Consider the following 23,625-nt stretch of genomic DNA (forward strand, 5'->3'; position numbering starts at 1 on the left):
GAACATTTTTCCGGTAACTCACGAGAAGAAAATTTCCCAATGCTGTTGGAGTACATGTCGAAATCTTAACTGGTGATTTCATTTAGCAGATGAAGCAAAAGCACTTAAGTTTGGATTAAATGAAAAGCGGAGGAAACACACATGTTTGCGATTGAATTCAATAGAGCATTTTCATAATTTGTGTTAATTTAATAATCGAAAAGTAACCAAAGTAGGCGGGGCAAGTTCCGCTCATTTCCAGTTTTTTTTCGAAATATTCGAATTAAGATATCTTGGAATACTTAAATTTAGATTTTAGGTATATGGTGTCTTTGGCAACCTTGCAGATGAGGATGTGGGGAATATTTTTATTAAAACTGTTAACCCTCATGCGGTTGATCAATGTGGTCTTTTTGGTTCTTTATTCGAAAATCTTTCACAAACTTCATATTACTTTCATGTATCAACACGAAAAAAGAAGAAAAATAACTTAATCAAAAATTGGGAAATATTTTCATGTTTTTTTTTTCAACAAAATTGATACTGATATTTTAGTGATATATAATGTAAATATACATTTAATTTGTTGTGACCTATAGTGAAATTTGACGAGAAATATATTTGTCTTTAACTTCATCTCTCTAAAATTATGTTTTGTGGCACAATTTTGAATAAACTCAGATAAAGTCCGAATTTAACCCTAACACGTGTTTTTATTTTTTTAGAGATTCCATGCGATTAGATACGATTTACAGATTTGTTGCATTATGAGACATATAGTATAATTTTATGACGAATTGTTGCACTGTGTTATTTTTGGCTACTTTTTTTCTTATCACATTAGCACATCAACCCTTTCATAACATATTAACCGATAAAAGCATATGGGCGACTGGTAAGTCGATTTAGTCATGGCAATCGACTGATATTTTTAAAATTTCCATTACCCTTTAATTCAGATGTCATTAAAAGCATATTTTATTTTTCCCTATAAAGACAAGTGATCGATCCATAACATTATGCTTTCAATTTGAAAAGTCAATTAAAATGTTAAAGTAGTTTGACATTATTGACAGCTGAACGTTTTAATTGAAGCAAATTGCTACAGTGTATCGTGTTATAAAACTTAACCCAACCAATCTTAATTAACAATGACAACAATAAGCACACGCTCAAACACCCATACACACGCATACAATCTACTCATTCATTCATGAATTAAATTTTCACCTTTAATCCTTTAACAAGGAAAGGAAATTTCACATAATTTCCTACCTTGCCACCGATGTGTGTAGTTGTGGTGGTGGGACATAGTGTTCTTTTATTTATTGTTGACTCATAAAGTTAAACTCATTATTTTTTCAACTCCCTTGGGCTGTGGTGTTTTACATTTTTTGTTCATCTTCTTCCTTTGTTTTTTGTTTCTGTTTATTCCAGGAACGCATGGTACAAATCACGCGTCAAAAACAAGGCGGCCTTGGCTTGAGCATAAAAGGCGGTGCCGAACACAAGTTACCCATATTAATCTCACGCATTTATAAGGATCAGGCAGCCGACATAACTGGTCAATTGTTTGTGGGTGATGCCATAATTAAAGTTAATGGTGAATATATAACCGCCTGCCCCCACGATGATGCTGTGAATATACTCCGCAATGCTGGTGATATTGTTGTTTTAACCGTAAAACATTATCGTGCCGCAACACCATTTCTGCAAAAACAATGTAAGTATACAAGGCAATATATAGGTATGTATTATAGTATGTCAATATGTGTAGCAAAGGTATATTAGCCATTGAACAGTGGAAAATGTGGCTATAAACGTATACAACTTAAAAACGAAATGCATCGTTATTTATTAAAGTGAACAAATTTTTAATAAGAAGATGCTTTGAACAGAATTATTCAAATAATTATTTAATATAAAAGCTAATAAGACTTATATACAAAGTTAATGTGTCCTGTACGAAGAATGACCAAATGCCACCCTCCACTGTTTTGAAGAAAATATGAGCAATTAGTAACTACATATTAAGCTCTTTCTCTACGTTAAGTGTAATTCCTTGTAGCAGAATAATATCTTAACTGATGATAATCACTTGATACTGGAGGTTTTCTACCCATTGAGATTCCAATATACCAAGTTACATCCACTTCAGCAAGAAAACGTAGCAACACTCTTTAAAAGAGCTCATCGTTGTTCTATCTATCCTCTGTCTACACACAATATCAAATTACAGAAATCTCGGTTCGAAAATTTGATAACTAAAAACCTAAAAAAGACTTTTTTATACCTTTTATAATGCTAAAACTGTTAACATGGTATAGGTAGGGAGCTATATAAAGACTTATACGGAAAAATTCCTGGTGGAAAGTTATATACAACCATCAAAGTCTAAATACCAAATTTCAATCACTTCGGTGGTATATTGATGGCACAACCTTCAACATATCGAAAATAGGAGGTACCGTTATATGGGGCTATACCGTCAAATTTCAGGTGGAAAATTTTATACTTCCAACGAATACTAAATATCAAATTTCAGCCTTTTCTGTGGAATATTGTGGCTAAATACCAAATTTTATCCATTTCAGTGGTATATTAGGGCCACAGCCATCAAAATAGCGAAGATCGGGAGGTACCGTTCTCAACGTCAACGTTTTGATATAGCCCACTATAGAACGGTATTTCCCAATTTTGGAAATGTTTAAAATTTTAGCGGAATTCAGCGGAATTTTCGACCAGGGGCCGTCACATCAATAATTATGTGTTTGTGAACGTATATTTTTGTCATCATGTGAGGGTAAATATATCCCTGAATGTCTGTTACGAGCTACATAGGTCCGCGACGGGACAGAGAAGAACCTCGGATCATAGATCTGTTTGTCAAACCCGCATCAATCAATCAAGTATGTCAACATCAGTGAAATGTAATGAATGTAGGGAATAGGTGCACTTACGAGCCTGCTTTGGTCTTAGCCGACTCCAGGGCTACTGCGATAGGAGATATGTTGCTGTTTGCTGCGTCAGATCATCTCCCTGAATGTCTTCAATTTCCTCGTCGTACCATTCCTGCAATTCAGTCGCATGCTATACGCAACAAAATCAGCGAAATTTATGATTTGGAGGAACATCATGGTCAGCGCGATCCACGATCCGATTACTAAGGTGGTATCGTTCAAGAAGGGTAGGAGGCTAGAACCCTGAAACAATACAACCTTGGTACAGGATTGATTAAATTATGGGCAATGGTTATATAATTCTCGAATCCGAGAAAGAAGGATGATGGAACGGCTGTTACTCTCCACGGCTTGACAGTGTTATTTTAACCGGCAATTTATGGAGCAACCACGAGTAATTAGAGAAGAGAAGTGTTCTAGGCCGTACAAATCACCCCGGTCTAATATGTATGGATATGGCACGTAATGCTGCTGGGCAATTCAGTTATAGTTTTTTTGTGGGATTTTCAGACTTAAACCACTATAATTTAGCCATTTGTTACCCAATTTAAAAAATAATAACTGCTTCGAAAGACATTATTCACACCTTCAAAAGGAAGAAGGATCAATAGAAATTCGTTGTGAAAAAATTAAGATATGCCCGTTTCAATTTGAAAATTTAAGAAACACAGATTTTCAATACATTTACCGTTATAAAAAATTAAACAAAGTGAGCCAAACAAACTAAAGGCATTTTCGTTGTCCATGGATCCCAATACGACAGAATTTTGCATCAGAATGCTTGAATATTTTCGTGGTCAACTTTTGTATCGCAGTGCCATTTGTATACATTTTCCGAAAAGTTTGCACCTTCTCAAGGCCAAAACTGCCTGAAGGAGAGTTCTAATGCTTTTGCGATGTATTAAAGAGTTCTTAATACCTGTCTTGGCTACAATTTTTGTCTGTGTGTTGGATCGAAAATCTCAATTGTTTGGCCGTTATATGCCAAAATGTCCAAAAAACGTGGATAAAAAACTTAAAGTCAAAATCGGGAGGCTCGATTTTCACCGTAGACCTATGGTCTAGTGGACTTTTTTGCTCAGTTCAATCCCAGGAATCAGAAACGCGAAGGGCCCATTAAGGTTTTCAAATCGCCCCGGCCTAATACATATAAGTGAAAGACTGAATCAGAATAGGCCGTGCGATCAATCATTTTGATGACTCTTAACCTATCCAGTTAACCAAACTCACCTCTCTCATGATTCTTTATGGACGCAGTCAGTCCAGATTGCTGAATTCTTGAATCTGAAGACAGAGGAACGAACATGTGTGTGTGTAGCTGGTTTCAATATAATTTATAGTGGAGGCTATAAAAAGTTCGACCCAGTTACTTTTCAAAAATTTTAAAAATATTTCCAATGTGTGTCTGACATAATGCCCACAAATTATTCGGATTATGTTATTATCGGTATAAATTTAAATAATTTCGGTTTAAAACTAAATACAAAGTACATGGGATTCGGTTATGGGTAAAAAATCGCCATTGCCTTATTAAAACGTTAAACATTAAAAAATGAAGAAGACTGGGATTTTACCAATGAACCGAAAGAAACAAAACGATTCCCGTACCAATCACACAAAGCCACAAATTTTTAGATTCTCTGAATCGTTTCATTCTCACAACCAAAACAAAACCACAAACTTTTCAATGTAAAAAGATGGAAACCGTACGATTGCTGAAATGTAACTTCTGCTATGATTTAGCAAACATTTACTGTGCGAAATGATCAACGACACACTCATACACACACATTTGACTGCTTAACAACCTTCCTACCGCTAACATCAACATACTGAACATACTACGGTTGATGTTTTCAACCACCAAACGAATCATTCGTTCATTGAATCGTTCATGTGTGTTGAACTTTTTCGTTTTATATCTGTTGTTGTGGAATTGAGAACTTTTTGCTATTCGTTTTGTTCGCACTCACGAATGTAAACAAAACAAAACTAAATAGCGAGTTCGGTCAACGTGGGTTATGTTTCGTTTTGTATTGTTCCTATGAAAAATACGAAACGAAACTATTGGAAATGTTATTTAAAGTATTTACGTACGCTGGATTTTACAGATTCAACATTCAACTGTGCGCCAAAAAAAATCCTTAAACAATCTTTAAACAATAATAAATGACATGTATGGCCGTCCTTCGGACTGGATTTCAGACTTTAACCCTTGGACAGATACAAAATCTCGCAATGTACAAAACTGTCTCCGAAATGATTTTGGTGTTATGTACGCAATTTTTTTTTTTTTGCAGTTACGTTCGTGAACGATTAATGTTTGGAGTCGTCCGTGATTTCATTGAAGGACATAAATTCCGAATTCAATTTGGGAGGTAGGTCCGTAGGTTTTATATCCGGGAACCTCTGCTAAAGTGGGTATAGCATTTAATGGTGCTATGACCATTTGATGTTGGTAACTACAAACTTGAGGTCGTTTATGATCATCAGCATCACTATAAACGCAACAGACAGCATTAATTCTAAAATGATGAGAAAAATAATAACTCTTATGAATCACGATCTGAGTCAGATATACATATGTATAATGGTAACGACATAGTTAAACACATGCCCTTGCTACGTCATATCACGAGAATGAACAATCGTTACGGTACAAGAAGTACGGAAAAGTCATGACTCTGATAAAAATACACGTGAAAACAAGCACGAAACAAAAATTGGTGAAAATAAAACAAGAAATTAAGGGCTTAAATTATAAATGTTCTTGATAGGGCCACCAAATTAAGTAAGTAAATGGGTCACATCTACCCCTATCAATGGTTCCGAGCGATTTTAATTATATTATACATTTTAACCACTGAACTTTGGTTATTGATTTCCTTAAGGATGGAAAATCTATTTACAGAAAATTTTCGACGATCCATGACACCATGTGTAGTTGTTGGAGCACAAGATAACTTTCAAACGGATCTGCCGATTCGGTCCAAAATTTGGCTTTCCTAATATTTTGTCCTAATATCGGTCCACTCCTTCAGGTACCTCCCCACAAAAATTGAAAAATGTTCGGAAAAATTGGGCGTACGATAACTCTTGAAGGGAGTGATCGATTTGGTCCATACTTTACACATCCTAATATATCTACCAGGTATAGATCAGGCTCGAATAGGGACTATATTTATTCACTCCTTCGGGTACCTCCCACACAAAATTTCGGATAAGTTCACTTAAGACCTGCTCTCGGATCACTTTGATTTTTTTTAAGCAAATTGCATTCACTGACCCCCTTTACAATGGTACAAGTTTTTTTAGGGGCACGTATATGGCAAATAACAAAATTCCTTTGCAATTCCATTTGAAACAAATTAAAAAATTTTTTCGCGAACACATCTACGATTTTTGGTACAGAGTTAAAGAAAAAAAATCTGGTTTCAAATCTGCTCGCGTTCACGAAATTGGCCGATGCGCGCAAAAGTTAGTGGTTTTTATCCTCTTATAAAGAAAAAATATTTTAAAATTTCTTATTTTTTGTATTGAGAAAATGTAAGCATATACCAGTAACAGCATTTGATATCCATCCGTAGATGCACCAAAATTTCCAAAACGTGTTTTTATTTTCGCGGAAAATCAAAAAAAAAAAAAATTAAAAAAATCTGGCAATAAATTTAAATTATACTAACTCTGAGTCCGTATAAACCTCTAAAAACTAAATTAAAAATACGTACAGAAACTAGACAACGCGTAAAAAAATGTGAAACCAAATTTATAAACATTGGTTTTATAAATTGCATATTATAACAACAACAAAAGAGAAAAACTCATTGTTGGAAAATATTGTTACAAATATATTTTTTGGTTTGTTTCGAAAAATTAGAAACAAATATTTGAGAGTTATCCAACTATTTCGCTATCTAATACATAAATTAAAGTATTCTGCTAAAACTTTATCAAAATATATGGTTTACCATCGTGAAAGCTTAACTGCTTACTGTGATAACTTATAAGGATAGGAAATTAAGAGTAATATTGAAATTACTATCATTTAAAAGATATGAAAATTAAAAAGCCTGTAATTTGCGAATTAGTGATGCGCATCCGATTTTGGATAAAGCGAATCAATCTCTTTCAATATTTGTGCATATTTCGATGTTTCACTCAGCGGCCATTGTGTGCCGCCAGTTGCATCATGCCCTGCAAAAAACCTTAAAGTTGGTAAAAGTCGCGCATTGTGCATACGATTTTGATGCGTATCCGGTTTCATCAGCGCCCATCAAAAATACGTCAATATATACCTATTTCAAATAGATTCTTCAAAAACCGCGAATGTGCCTCCACATTCAATTTTTGGCGAAATACCCATATTACTCGCGTATCTCTGTTTTTTTATGACACGTGTTTTCGCAAATATTATAATCGCGAGTAAAGGATTCCATTTATGAAAAAAATTTTAAAGAAAATAGCGGTTTAGTACGCGGATTTGTCAAAATATATTTTGCTGATTTACCGATTTTTAAGGTATCTATATCCGCGGTTTTAGTAGATGAATACGATCGCGGAAGGCTTCATTAGAACAGTCGCGTAAAAAAACTAAATTCACGCGGGTTTCAAAGGAAATTGAATGACAGTTGTAAATTTTACACGCAAAAAATATGTTTTGTAAGAAAATTCACGCATGAAATTTTGGCTTTTCGACTCCAATTACTAGGATGCTGTAAGGAGCACACTCATGAGATATGCACCAAACGACGTAAAATCATGAGTTCTATAATCGTGTTACGAGTTTGGAATATTGTCTTCTTGCGTATCCGGATTATTAAAAAAATTCAAAAAACCCTGAAATTCCGGCTTCAAAATGTCAGCATCAATTTTAGGTGGATGCAGTGGATATGTCGAAACATCATACACTGCTATCTTATTGCCCATGTAGTATTCTGTGATTCATTCATTGGGAATAGGTCTATAAAATGTAAGGTTAAGCCAGAAATCGCATGGGAACATAAAAAAACTTGTTGGTTTCAACCCATTTTTACCCATCTTTTTACATTGATGCCAACACAGCTTCCACGAAAATTAATTTTAATGGTCAACATTATGGGATCCCTCCTAAAACACTTCATTTTAAAAAATTGTAGTCATACTTTATAGAATATGTTAACAGTTCGCGAATTCTGAAAGGGTGAAACTCGGATTCATCGATTGCAAAACATTTTTGTTATTTACTATATACTTCCTGAGAAAACAGCCCAAAAGCTGTAAAAAATCCCTATGGCACCGTATATAAAGGCTGGAGAGCACGGAAAACTCGAACTGGTCAGCCGATTTGGTCGGAAATTTGGCCTTCGACATATTTTGTCCAAACTTAGTTTTAGTTCGAAGATGGGCAATACCGTTCCACCACATCCAATACTTCCCCAAAATACACTTTTTGAACGGGGTTACCAATTTGGTCCAAACTTTGAAACTTCTACTTTTTTGTCCAAATTTAGTTTAACTTCCAAAAATGGCACATACATATTGGTCCTCTCCTTAAGGTACCTTACCTGCAAAAGTTCAAAATTTTTGACCTACTGGTCCAAATGTTATACGGTGGCCCACTGAAATGACTAGTGGGTGAGATATCTATCGAAAAGATAAGACTCCCAAAATAAGATGCACTTTTTTATTGGACTATGCCAGTCCATTCCTTCAGGTACCTCCTCCGCAACACTTTTGAACTTTAATCCTAATCCACATTTTTGTCCTAAAGTTCAAATGTCCAAAGAGTGTCACAAAATTTTGAAAAGACCCTGAATACATTCGATCTGTCTGTAGATGAAAGTTTCAATTCACATAGGCTGAGGGTATATCTCTGTCGGCAAAACCGACTGATACTTTTGTACTTGTTTCATTTATCAACCCCTTCTTAACGAAAATTTCCCACTTAAGCCCACTTCGGAAAAATTAACAATTCACATATTTGTACACCAATAAAATTTCCACTCATGCTGTTATTTAGATTTGTAAAAAAGTCAATATTTGAATGGAATTGTGTATCGAATTAAAAAAAAACATAATTTTGTATATCAGCAGTAGCATTTGTGGTTATGGTGTTATGCAAGTTTAATACCTCACGGTGTTTGTTTTTTTATTTTACTTGTTTAAACACTTACCTCTATACTTTGGTCAATATTCTCCATATGGAAATTTCCATTTTATGAAAGCACGTTCTCCTATTTACCACAATATCTGTGGTCATGGAATAAATAAACTGGCTAAGGGTGCGTGTGCGCGTTCACAATTGATTTAAATAAGGCAATTTTAATGTATTCGCCAATAATGGCAAACGAGATGATATCATTCACATGAATAACAAGGAAGTTGTATTTGCTATTTGAAATTAATATTTAAACACTTAAAGAAAAATAAGTAACAAAAACACGTTGTTGGGTTGGAAGTTCCAATTTTTTTAATAAACCCTCAAAAAGGTATCAGGGCAACATTTTTTTATGATACGCAGTTTCCCAAATACTATAAGCTATGTAGATTTAATATGGTATTTTGAAAACACATTCATAAAATAAAGACCAAATAACATACAATTATAATGGAAATGAAAGTGTAGGTAAAAACTGTAAAATGTCCGAAATAATGTGGAGACTATACTAAAACATGGAATTATACCCGTCAATTTTTGCGGAAAAGTCATTTTTATTTATTTTTTATTTATTATTCATACATAGTAATCGAAAAGGTCTTTAAGACCAAAGTGCGCATTACATGTAAATACAAAATTTCTTGCTGATTAATCCATGATTCAGATAACATTATACATAAATAAAAAAATATAGTTTGCAAAAAAAAATGAAAACAATTAAAAGAAAAAGAAACTAGAAACATGATAATAATAATGCACGTACTACAGGCACTGGCCTGCGTATTTAAGCACATGATATAATTACGTTTAAATGTATTGGGTGAATATGCAAACTTTGCAAGTTGTAAAGCAGGTGATTCCAAAGCCTCGCTACTCTAACAACGAATGATCGATCATAGATAATGGACCCAAAGCGAGGAAGTGAGATTTGCGGATTGCGTATGGATCGTGAGAAAATAAACTTTGAACAGAGTAATTCCGGTGTACCGTTTTTAATAATTTTATAAAAGCATGACATAACCCGAACATCTACAGTGTCAGCCAAAAAATTGAAGCAACCCCTCAGTTCATTTTTAAATGGTATTCACGGTGCTCTTGAATCAAATTTAAATGGAAGGTGCTTACACCTGGGAAATTTTCGCGGATTCTGAAACTACAATGTTCATAGATGAGAAAAATCAAAAAAACAAAAAAAATCGCCGGAGTGCTTTTTAAATAAATCGCGATTCAAGTTGACATTTTTAGGGGTTGTTTAGGTTTTTGCAATTATGCTTGGAAACCGCAAGTCCCATCAAAATGGGAATAAAGAAAATGTTGTAGCTGTCAAAATTCTCTACAAGATTGAACTTAATGATATTTTCGTAGGTTTTACAACTTTTGAGATATAGAAGTTGAAATTGGGACAATACAAATTCAATTCAATTCTGTATCGTCTCCTTATAAAACAATGTCATGACTGCAATTTCCCAACTTAAACTTATATATCTAAAAAAATGGTACAACATAGGAAAAATTACATAAGCCAGTCTTGTAGAGAATTTTCACAGCTATAAGATTTTCTCAGGTCCCATGCCGATAAGACTTGCCGTATTCAAGCAAAATCGCGAAACCCTAACAAACAAAGCCTAAAAATGTAAACTGAGCTTCTTTATCTCAAAAATCGTACAGCCTGAGAACAAATCATAAGCGTCTATCCTGTAGAGAATATTCACAGCTACAAAATTGTCCTTAGCTCTATTTCGATAGGACTTGCGGTTTCCAAGCAAAATCGTGAAAACCTAAAAAACACCTAAAAATGTGAATTTTGACCGCGATTTATTTAAAAATCCCTACAGCGATTTTTACTTGTTTTTGGATTTTTCTCATCTATGAACATTGCTGTTTCAGATTTCACAAAAACTTCCCCTGTGTAAGCGCGTTTCATTAAAACTTAGTTAAGGCGCCTCCTTCATTACATTGTTTTATAAGGGGGCGATACAGTCAGTGCATTGTCCCAATTTGAACTTCAATATCTCAAAAATGGTAAAACCTACGAAAATAACGTGAATGTCAATCTTGTAGAGAATTTTCATAGCTACAACATTTTCTTCAGTTTCATTTAGACAGGACTTGCGGTTTCTAAGAAAAATCGTGAAAACATAAACAACCCCTAAAAATATCAACTTGAATCGCGATTTATTTAAAAAGCGCTCCGGCGATTTTTTTTGTTTTTTGATTTTTCTCATCTATGAACATTGTAGTTTCAGAATCCGCAAAAACTTCCCAGGTGTAAGCACCTTTCATTTAAATTTGATTCAAGAGCACCGTGTATTTTTTTAAGAAAAAAAAAATTTGTAAATTTGTTTTAAATTTTTCTATTTATTTATTTACATCTTTATTTTGGAAAATACAAACATAAGGAATTCAGAATTTAATAAACAAAAGTAAAAGTTCAAAAAACATTTTAGGTCGCAAATATAAGAGGACCAGCACCACCAAATCGAGGTACAACAAAAAATATTGAAATCGATATTTTGTTGCGTATCCATTATTCTGAATGATACACGCACACCTTGTAAGCATAGAGGATATTACTTAATAACACTGTGCTACAGTGAAAATTTGCAGGGGTTCTAATGCATAAATTCGGTTCTGTGGGAGTCCACAGAAGACGAAAATACCTTTGGTTTCTTTGGGTCACTTCGGTTTTTCATTTTATAACGGTAAATGTAGTGAAAAATGGGCTTTCATGGATTTTCAACTTTAAACGGACATAACTTCTTTTTTCCACATACTGTTTTTCATTATAGAGGGGATGTCAATCTTCTAGAGAATTTTGATAGCTAAAACATTTTTTATTCCCATTTTTATAGGACTTGCGGTTTCCAAGCAAAATCAAACAACCCCTAAAAATGTCAAATTGAATCGCGATTTATTTAAAAAGCGCTCCGGCGATTTTTTTTGTTTTTTGATTTTTTTCATCTATGAACAAATTTGATTCAAGAGCACCGTGAATTGTAATCAAACTTCAGGCCGCAATTATGGACCGATCGAAATTTGGTATCGAGGTCGGTTTCACATCAGAATAGATCGCTATTTGAATTGCTGATGATCGTGAAATATTTAGCGGGTGAAATGGACCAAAAACATAATTTTTATCCGATTTTGTAGATGCTCTGTAGGTCGCACTAATAGGCAGATCGCCTCGAAAATTTAAATAAGGTAAGAGTATATGACAAAGAAGAAGCTTGCAATTTGAGATGGCGATCAGATAATATTTAGAGGGTTAAATGGACCAAAATGTTTGTGTGAAAATTGTGAACATTTTTAATATACAGCTTATATATTTATTCCTGGAAGAGACATTCCAGGCAAGTTAGCTATACTTGGAAGACGAACGCTTGACCTTTCTATTGATGTCAATTGTGTTGGTGTACATGATAAGATAACAGAGTTACAGCCTAATATACCCTGTTATTTGTTTTTAGTGTAATCATAAACACGCTAGAGGTCGCAATTATAGCTCAATAATCACGAAATTTTGCACGAGGTAAGAGTTTAGGTAGTGGAAAATTCTTACAATTGAAATGGACCATTACTTTTGTATGAAAAATATAAAAATTTTATTGTTGGTCCATATTTTAATTCCTAGGGGCATATACCGGCAAAGTATCCTGTATATGGAAAAAGAACTACTGATCTTCCCCCAGATGAAAATTGCAATAAAGTGTCTGCTAGATAACGGGCCTACTGCTTAATATATAATGGGTTTGGTGTAGAGAACAACATTTTCCCGTTCCCAGTTTTTGCATTATTACAAATTACATGGTGCCCTAACATTTTAATTTTCCAATTGGATTTTTATACATACATTGCAGGATGGGTCGCTTTGCCACCTTTTTTCAAAACGATTCCCCAACCAGCAAAATCAAATTTTCAACGGTTGCAAAATATCCTTCAGTATCCTCTATGCATACAAGATATGCGTGCGTCACCCAGAATATAGGATACGCAACGAAATGTTGATTCCTCCAGTTTTTTTTTTTCTTAAATGGGGGTACTTTGGTTTTGTCCACTTACGATACTTGGGTAAATACCCGAGTATTTACCCAAATGTTGGGTAAAAACTCTTTAACTGTCGAACCACTTGACGTAGGCTGACGAAATTTGGCTCAAAACTTTCTTATATCAATAGTATTAAAGGTATTGAAAATTAAGTCCCTGGGTCCATGTTTTGATATAGCCCCCATATAACCGTACCTCCCGATTTAAGGTATTTTTCACCTATAAGGCACATTTTACAACCAAATTGGCTGTAATTTGGCACAGTGAGTCCTCAGTAAGTATTAAATATCCTTGCAAAAATTTTTCAACGTAGGTCCACGATTTCTTATAGCCCCCTTACCCCGATTTCGAGTATTTACCCAAATATTGGGTAAACACTCATTATCTGCCGAACCACTTTACGTAGGCTGACAAAATTTGGCTCAAAACTTTCTTACATCAATAGTATTAAAAGTATTGAAAACAGAGTCCCTGGGTCTATGTTTTGGTATAGCCCCCATATAGCCCTACCTCCCGATTTAAGGTATTTTTCACCTATTAGGCACATTTTACAACCAAATTGGCTGTAATTTGGCACAGTGAGTCCTCAGTGAGTATAAAATATCCTTGCATAAATTTGTCAACGTCGGTCCACGCTTTCTTATAGCCCCCATATAAGGGTACCCCGAATTCCTGTATTTACCCAAACATGGGTAAAAACTCTTTAACTGCCGAACCACTTGACGTATGCTGACGAAATTTGGCTGAAATCTTACTTATATCAAGAGAACATCTGGTATTGAAAATGAGGTCTCTGGGTCCATGTTTTGATATAGCCCCCATATAACCGTACCTCCCGACTTAAGGTATTTTTTACCTATTAGCCACATTTTACAATCATATTGGCAGAAATTTGGCACAGTGAGTTCTCAATATGTAGAAAATATCCTTGCAAATAGTTACCCAATTTACCGGGTATTTACCAATTGGGTATTTACCCACTGCCCATCTCTAATAATGAGTCCATTATATATTAGGCAGTAGGTTCGTTATCTAACCGACACATTTTTGTAAAATGCATCAGGGAAAGTCAGGAGTTATATTTTCGCATGTAAGCTAATTTACAATTCTGGAATTTAAACATCGACCAGAAATTAAATTTTTATATTCTTTATACAAAAGTATGGTCAATTTCACCCGCTAAATAATATCAGGTCATCATCCGAAATTGTAATTTTTACACAAAAGTTTCGGTCTATTTCACCCGCTAAATATTTTCCGATCATTACGAATAACAGCAGTGGTATATTCTGGTCTGAACCCGACCTCCATTCAAAATGATGATCGGTCCACAATTGCGGCCTGGAGTTTGATTACAATTTATAATGGACAGACGGACGGATGGACGGACATACATCGCTATTTCGCTTTATCTCGTCAAGATATGAAAAATGGTATACCACATTAGGAGTCTACGACGAATATTTCGCGGTGTTACATGATTTTTTAGCAAAATAAACCTATCCCAGCAAAATGTTCGTAGCCAAAGAAGTAGTTGAATCATGAGTGCAAGTGATTTTGGACTAAATCTTTTTACGTGAAAGAAGTCATGATTTTTACAACGGCATGGTGCAGTAAGGATACTATCTCATTTAGTTCTTAAGCACACATTTGCATTAGTTCTTTGTAGAGAATAAATATACATTCTATGCAAAGTATTTTGAATTGATTTTTCGGTTCATTTAAAAATCGATTCGCAAGCAAGCATTTTGAGGATACCGAAGAGGTTAACATGTATTAAGGAGGGACTTTCAGTGATTTGAAGACATCAGAAGGCATTTGGAAAAATTATTTGAAGAGTTGTGGTAACTTTGTTTCTCTAAAACGATTCGAATTCAAATTCATATAAATTGCCAAGGTAGTGGCATCGAAAAATTTTTAATATGTTATGTCAAAATGTTCTTTATATTGTTGGGGAAATTACAACAAAAATATTTTTTTATAAAGGGATTAGACTTTTCATATTGGAACAGCTGGTGTGATACCACTACCTGGGTAACTGTGCCATTATTACTACCAAACCCATGTGTGTTTTTCAAAAAACAGTAGTTTGGTAGTATTTCGAGCAAATTTAATATATAAAACAATGGAATATCTCAAAAACGTCATTATGAAAAGCGATTGAGAGCAAAAAAAAACAAATAGGATATTACTTTTTATGCTAGAAAATAGCTTTTATTACTCAAAAATACTCAAAAACATCTTAATAAATGCTTCTTTACTCACACAGAACCCAACAAAAATACTCATTACAAATTTACCTAACTTCTAATTATTTTAACAAGGGCATGTCATAGGGAATCAGTACTTATTTTTGGCAACTAAAAGTAGGTAAATAAGTAGTTACGACTTGAAGTAACCAGAGAGTAACTACTTATTTATCTACATTTTAGTGCCCAAAAAATAAGTACTGATTCCCTATGACATGCAATTTGTAATGACTATTTTTGCTGGGAATTATGCAAAAGACGTGATTAAGATGTAAAATAGACAGCATCCTCGCTGCATCATGCCCTTGTAAAAATCATTGCTTCTTTCACATAATCAGATATAGTCACTTGCACTCACGATTCAATTATATTTTTAGCTAAAAAAAAATGCAGTCCGCAATCACTTGCTCTCATGATTGGATACAAATCATTTTGCTGATTAATTAAAATAATATAAAATAATTTGTTTGTGTGTTATTAAGTATTTTATTTACAAAAAGTTATTATAAATGTAAACAGTGCTAAAATGTGAAAATTTTATGAAATGGATTCAAATCGGACATTGTCAAAATGTGAAGAACGGAATGCATTTTTCATGACTCTGCATGGACTCCTTAAAACAAAGCTATTCATTCACTACTTCACAAGAAACAACTTCAAATAAATGTTGCTGGGATAATACCCACATTGTGGAGTTGGGTATAATAAAAATACAACAAAATTACAACTTTGTATTCTTAAAAAACATCATTTCAAAAATGTACTGAGGGGTGCTTTATTTTTGACCGATACTGTATTTCGTACTAAACTGAAAAGACACAAAACGCCTATGGATGGCGATGTATGTACACATGTATATTTGTAATTCTCCCGCACAAATAAACATGTCATTATTCCTCAGTATTCTTTACTAACAAACCCCTACGAATGGTAACAATAAATTCATATATAATATTTTAATTATGAATATATACATAAATATTTAAATTAACATTCGTATTCTCCCTCAACATTTGCTATTTAATATTTAATTATGTGAAATCAAGTCAATGTCTATGTTGCTACAAATTGAAGTCCACATACACATATAAACTATGAACCTGTTTATATGTATGTATATAATAATATACATAAGTAGATGTATGTTTATGCATGTGTATGCATCAAAGTGTAAGCAGTACTTAAAAGTACATTAACATTGGCATTTGTCATTTTGTCAGTCTACACAATGACTACAGGTATTCTGGACATGGTCGTTTTTATACATACCTGTATTAGAGTTGTGTCGTTCATGAACGAACCGGCTCAAAGGAACGATTCCGTCAAAAGAACGAACGGATTCGTACCCAGCTCATTATTTTATATCGTTCATTTAGATCCCCGATGGACGAGTCATTGCTGCTTACAAAATTAACAGCATTGGTTTTGCAGTCAAACTCTAAACAAACGCTGCCTTAGCGAAAGCAGCACAAATTTCCACACAAAACAAACAATGATTCAGAGAGCTACTCTCGCTCAGTAACTCACCTCATTCAGTAGCACATATCGGTCATATCTTTCTTTTGCATCATTCTTTCATCTGGTTCTTTCATATCAAAACCACCACCACTACGTTCAGAAACAAAACCACCCCCATTAGCACACAAACAAGCAAGTAACACAACAGTTGTGTCATTCGTGAACGAACATTTTCATAAGAACGATTCGGTGAAAAGAACGACGGAGTCATTGAGTTTTTCCTTCGCATTCTATTTTGTGATTTCTACGCGCCCTCATTTATTTCCTTAATATGTATAAAAATATATAAGGGTAGGTCATTGCTAAAAATGTGGTGAAGTTTTGTTAACTAAAACATACATATTAGTCTATTGGCTATTATTATCATTGATAATATCTTTAGATATTGGTCACATGTTAATGGGTTAAGTACAAAAAATTTAATGCGCTGCAATTCTAAATTTAACAACAATAGATAAATATGTGTTTAAAGGTACATGATCATACCTAAAAATTAAATTTCACTTTTAACTCTAACATATGATGATGGCGATGATGATTATCATGACCATTAATTTGTTTGAGAAGCACTAAAACCTAAGTGCTACGAAACATTTTAATAAACAAATGTTTTTTTTTATAAAATATTTCACCCTAATGTGTATACTCTGTTGAATTATCACTGTTATTTGACTTTCATTTAAATTCTTTCCTTTTTCTTTCTCTGATTCTTCTTTTTGCAGTGGCAAAAGATACACCAGACTCAGATAACGATACAACATGCGCTGAATTAAAGGCTGACGAAGGATACAAATCCTCAGTGAATAATGGTACCATTAGTCGTAGTTGTAGCAGACCAATGTCAATTTGTTCGGAACCCGAAAAGAAATGGGTAGACGTAGTGGCAGGTAAGTATTTTATATTTATATGCCCACACGCACACACACTCATATAGAGGATTAAAATAAAATTATTATTTTTCGGTTATAAAGGTAGATTAATACGAGTATTTGACTTTTAATCGAATAGTTGGAATTGTTTTAAATATTTTACATATTAAAACAACCAAATAATCTACAATACAATAATATAAATATGTATGGTCCTGACGGACCAATGCGGCTTTAAACCTGGCAAATCCACCATCGACCAGATATCTACCCTGCGGCAAATCCTGGAAGAGACCAAAGAGATGCCGCTACCACCTTTTTGTAGATTACAAAGCAGCCTTCGGCAGCCCCCTAGTTCAAGGATATTCCAAGCCATCTCTGAATTTGGTATAACCCCAAAACTGATTCGGCTTTGTAAAATGACATTGACTAGTACTCGGTCCTCAGTTAAAATAAAAAAGAACCTCTCCGGAGAGTTTAGTACCAAAAGAGGTTTCAGACAAGGAGACAGCCTTTTGTGTGACTTATTCAACATTCTGTTGGAAAAGGTTATACAAGATGCAGTTTATGCTGACAAAATAGACATCATGGACGGATCAGTAAAAGAAGTAACTTATACCTTTAAGAAGATCGAGGGCGGTAAACGGCGAGAATACAAAATTGATGGTGTAGACGCGCAATGCGTCCATAGAGCTCTGGCCAACAGTGGAAGTTGGTTCCTATTATTTTGAGTTAGTAAAAGATTTCGTCTACCTCGGTGGCAGCGCAGAATTGTACTGGTCAACAGATGTTATTTTGGTTTAAGTAAGCAGTTTAAGAACAAAGGCATATATCGTCAAACAAAAACAATACTTTACAAAACACTGATACTACCCGTGTTAATGAATGGCTCCGAAGCCTGGGTACTTGCGCTAGCAGATAAGGCAGTGCTTGGTGTGTTTCAGAGAAAATTTCTTCGAAAGATCTACGGGCCAATCTGCGTTGACGATGAATATCGACGTCGTATGAACTACGAGCTGCATCTGCTATACAACGACTTCAGTATAGTTAAACGCATCGAGATACAACGATTGCCTGCTAAAAAGGCGTATAAATCCGGGCGACATGGCGGTACACGCAGAACTGGCAGACCAAGGCTTCGGTGTAGCGAACGGGGCAAGATTGATTCAAAAAAGCGAAACAATAAACAGAGAGGAATGGAAATCTTTTCTTAGTTCGGCTTATAAGACAAATGTTCTCTAAAAGGCCAACTAACTAAGTAAGAATGTTGACCAAATTTTATATTATAGTTCCGTTCGTGTTGTCATGGGATAACGCTTTCAAAAAATTAGTATTTTATTTCGAAGTTTTACGAAAATAAGTAAAAAACAGTCGACTTTGCCAAAAACTTAATATCCTCTGCCTATGGCTGCACAAAAACGACAATAACAGAGGCAGGGTACCAAACCATATCCGAAGTTGATTTAAGTTTGAGAGAAAAGTGGAGTAAAAATTGGACCAATGTCAGTCACTCCTCTCAATGGCTATCGTACCCACTAACATGGCTAGTGGTAACCGTAGGATTTTTAAGAGGTTTTGGACCATTATGTCTGAAAGCATGGACTTGCCCACGAAAAGCAATGTATTATTGTAAATAGGAGCACAAAGAGTACATTCTGTAAAGATTTCAAAACGATCATCGAAAAATGCCATTGATCAGGTAGGTATCGTCCGATAAGCCTAGATTATCTTGCCCCGAAAATAAATTGTACCGTCACAATAAGGGACACGAGGACAACTACCTTGAAAATGTCATATCCCACTGTCATGTCAAAAGACAAAAGGTTTATATTTTGGTAAAACGTTTCTATTACTCCAAAAATGTTTGGTATTGAAAATTGGCGATATCAGTCATGTTTTGATATAGCCCCCATATAAATGTACCGCCAGATTTTTGGCATTTTCGAGGTTTTTGGCTTCACACCCAAATGGCTGGAATTCTGCACAATGTCTTCCTTTGACCAAAACTTCCCCACGTATGTACACGTTTTGATATAACCTCCATAGAATGGTACCTTCCGATTTTCGACACCTTCAAGGTTTTAGGCCCATTTACTACCACACCGAAATGGCTAACATTTTGTATTTAGTTTTTCGTAAGGCTGCAAAACTTTCCCGCAAAAAATGTGGATACAGCTCACCGTTTTGATATAGCCCACATAGAACTAATGGTTCCTCCCGATTTTCGGTATTTAAAGGATTTAAATACATTATCTTACCGAAATGGCTGAAATATTCTATTTGGTTTTCTTTGGGGCTACAAAACGTTCCCCCAAAAATTTGTCAGTACAGGTGCATGTTTTATATAGCCCCCCATAAAAGTGTACCTCCCCATTTTCGGTATTTTGCGGATTTCAGCTACATTTTTCGATCGAACTACCTGCAATTAACCATTTGAGGTTCCCTGTGGTCGCCGAACTTCTCCACTAAAATTACCAAAATAGGTCCATGTATTGCTATTGCCCCCATATAACGATACCTCAAACTAGCGATAATTTGCCATTTGAGGTTCGCAGAGGTCACTGAACTTCTCCACTAAAAATTGCCAACATAGGTCGATGTATTAGTATTGCCCCCAATTAACGGTACTTCCCGATTTTCGGTATTTTGAGGATTCTAGCTACATGTTTGGTCCGAACTACCTGTAATTAAAAATTTATTGGGTAGTAAAATTTTTAATTACAGGTAGTTTGGACCAAAAATGTAGCTAAAATTCTCAAAATACACAAAATATCTCCACAAACATTATCGACACATGTCCATGTTTTGTATAGCCCCCATATAACAGAACTTTCTGATTTTCGGTATTTTAGACCTTTTGGCTGCATTTTTGGACAGAACTACCTGTAATTCACATCTCAGGTTTCCAGTGGCCACAAAATTTCTCCACCTAAAATTGTCATATAACGTCATATAACGGTTCCTTCCGATTTTCGTTATTTTGAGGATTTTAGATACAATTTTAACCGAACTAGACTTAATTTGCCATTTGAGGTCCCTTGTGGTCACATCAAGTATTAGATATTAGGTATTACGATCTTTTTATCTACAGTTTTTGATGGAACTACCAGTTATTTAAAATTCGAGGTTCCTAGTGGCCACAAAATTTATCCATGAAAATTTTTCGTCTGTATGGCTGGAGCGCACAACAACTCTCGAACGGACCAACCGACTCTGTCCAAAATTTGGACTTCGTACACACAAATTTTCGGAATAGTTCAGTTAGGACTTGCTCTCGAATCGCTTTGTTGTAACTGCCACCCAACCGACGGTACAATTTTCTTCAGGGGCAAGTTCATACTTCCTGATAAAATAGCCTGAAAGTTGCAAAAAACCTTATGAGCGCAAGATAACTCTCAAACGGATCTGCCCATTCGGTCCAAAATTTGGCGTTAGTAATATTTTGTCCAAACTTAGTTTAAGTTCGAAGATAAGACATATCGGTCCACTCCTTCAGGTACCGCCCAATAAAAGTTCAAAAATGTTCGGAAAAATTGTGCGCACAATAACTCTTGAAGGGAGTGACCGATTTGGTCCATACTTTACACATCCTAATATGTCTACCAGACATAGATCAGGCTCACATATGGACTATATTTGTTCACTCCTTCGGGTACCTCCCACACAAAGTGTCGGATAAGTTCACCTTAAGACCTTCTCAGAATCACATTGATTTTTCTTGAAGCAACTTGCATTCGCTGCCTCAATTACGACAGTAAAAGTTTTTTCATGAGCAGGTCCATATTTCTTGGGAAAACATCCCGAAAGGTGTAAAAAGCCCTATGTCACCATATGTGGCTCTCGAACTGTTCTACCGATTTGGTGCAACATTTGGTCTTCGTCACATTTTATCCAAACTTAGTTTCATGGGGCAATACCGGTCCCCAACTTCCGGTACTTCTCCCCAATATTTAAAAAATGTCACTAAAATGATAAGACGATATCACTTGAATGGTGCAACCAATTTGGTCCAAACTTTGGTTCTCCTAATATTTTGTCAAAATTAGTTTAACTTCTAAAATGGCCCATATCGGTCCTACCTAAGGGTACCTCCCCACAAAAGTTCAACATTTGTGTTAATTCCTAATACACATTTTTGTCAGCAAGTTCAAATGTAGAAAAAGGGCCACAAAATTCTGAAGAGACGCTAAATACATTCTATCTGTCCGTAGATGAAAGTTGCAATTCACATTGGCTGAGGGTTTACCTCTGTCGGCAAAGCCGACTGACACTTTTTACTTGTTTTAAGCTTAAATAAGCACCGAGTTCCTTCCCAATAGCCATTTAAGACTTCTTGAGAAAAGAACAATCACTGATGGGTCCATGCTAGATAGGTCTGAGGCAGAAGAGAACTCATAGTTTTGGAGCAATGAGCAATGACATAGTGGGTGCTCAATGGTTTCCGTCTCCTCCTCATCCTCGCATAGCCTGCAGTAATCGACACTACTGTCCCACAGACAAGTTCTGGATCCCCCCCTTCAGCAATTCTGATCTCAGCCTTGTTAAGGAATAGCGTAGAAATTGCCGAGTTTATTGGTGAAGTGAAACAGTGGGGGATGCACAGTTTCCCTAATTTCAATATTTGAGGACTGCGATCCTGCACGTACCAGTTATCGGCAATTTTATTTCCAATAATGTCACAGTGTCCCGGTACCCAGCAGAAAGTGATTTCATTCTTCAGTCTTTCTAACAATCCTCTACACGTGTTAACAATCTTGGACTTGATAGAGCAGGATTTGAGTGTCGGGAGTGCCGCTTGGCTGTCCACAAAAACCACCATCGGTCTCTCAGAACCACGCAAGTTGATCTGAATCAGTTCTAGGACCTTTACAATGGCTAAAACCTTCGCTTGGAAGACGCTACAGAACTTATTCAACTTATAACACCGGCTTACAGCGAGCTCCCCGCAGAAGAGTCCGGCTCCTCTAGTTGGAATCAAGATCCTAGCCTTTTTGAAATTCATTATTTATGAAAGGTAACACATACCTCTATAGAGTCTAGGCAGACTCCTTTGTGAAGTATAGAAGCGTGTCCAGCACGCGACTCACTCCAACACTTCATTTCCCTGAGCCTAAAAGCGCTCCTGGCTGTTATGTTTTCAACTAGAGTATTTAGTGGCATTATATCCAGCATTGCGTTTAGCGCAGCTTGCGGTGAGCTTTTCACGGCGCCGGTGATGAGGATTGATGCTGCGCGTTGTACTTTTTCCATCTTTAACTTATTTGACGTGGTACAAAGCACATGCCACCATGCAAAACATCCATATGTTAAGACAGGACAGACCCCAGTTTTATATATCCAATGTATATCCGAGGGCTTTACCCCCCAACTCTTACCTATTGAATTCGTTCAGGAGTAAAGTGCAATCAAAACCTTTCTTTGATCCCCCATGTCCACTAAACATTAGCAACATAGGTCCATGTTTTGCTAGAGCCCCCATATAACGGTATCTCTCGATTTTCGATATTTTGATAAATTTAGCTACTTTTTGAAGGTATATAACGCCCTTAGCGTTATTAATTTAACGTTTTGTAACTGTTATTTTTAATGTGAATTTTGAGGTTAGTATCCAAGCATCGGAATTCCATCAAACTTTCAACATTTCACACTGCCCAATGGTGCGACGTACAAAATCTACATACGTATAATCAGCCCAACTGCATGGACCAACATTAACTCATTTTTATTTTTATTTACATCCTCAATTACATAATTACACACAAATACTTCATTAAAGCATTGTTTCCTGACATTGATCCACATATACATACCTACATCTTCAAGTATTTCATTAACATCATTCATGTGTGAATACGAGTATCAGTAAATTT

At 35.3% G+C, this 23,625-nt stretch overlaps 1 protein-coding gene across 1 annotated transcript in view; it reads left to right on the top strand.

Moving 5' to 3' along the window:
* Nucleotides 1–23,625, top strand: part of Syn2 (Syntrophin-like 2) — a 377,372-nt gene that overhangs the window by 255,490 nt on the left and 98,257 nt on the right. Inside the window, exons 4-5 of the mRNA XM_073957890.1 lie at nt 1,417–1,702; nt 17,609–17,773. Of these exons, the coding sequence (XP_073813991.1) occupies nt 1,417–1,702; nt 17,609–17,773 (451 nt within the window). The remainder of the gene's footprint in view (nt 1–1,416; nt 1,703–17,608; nt 17,774–23,625) is intronic.

This window comes from Musca autumnalis, unplaced genomic scaffold (genome assembly GCF_047663935.1).
Source record: "Musca autumnalis isolate F117 unplaced genomic scaffold, ASM4766393v1 scaffold_5, whole genome shotgun sequence".
Lineage (NCBI taxonomy): Eukaryota > Metazoa > Arthropoda > Insecta > Diptera > Muscidae > Musca > Musca autumnalis.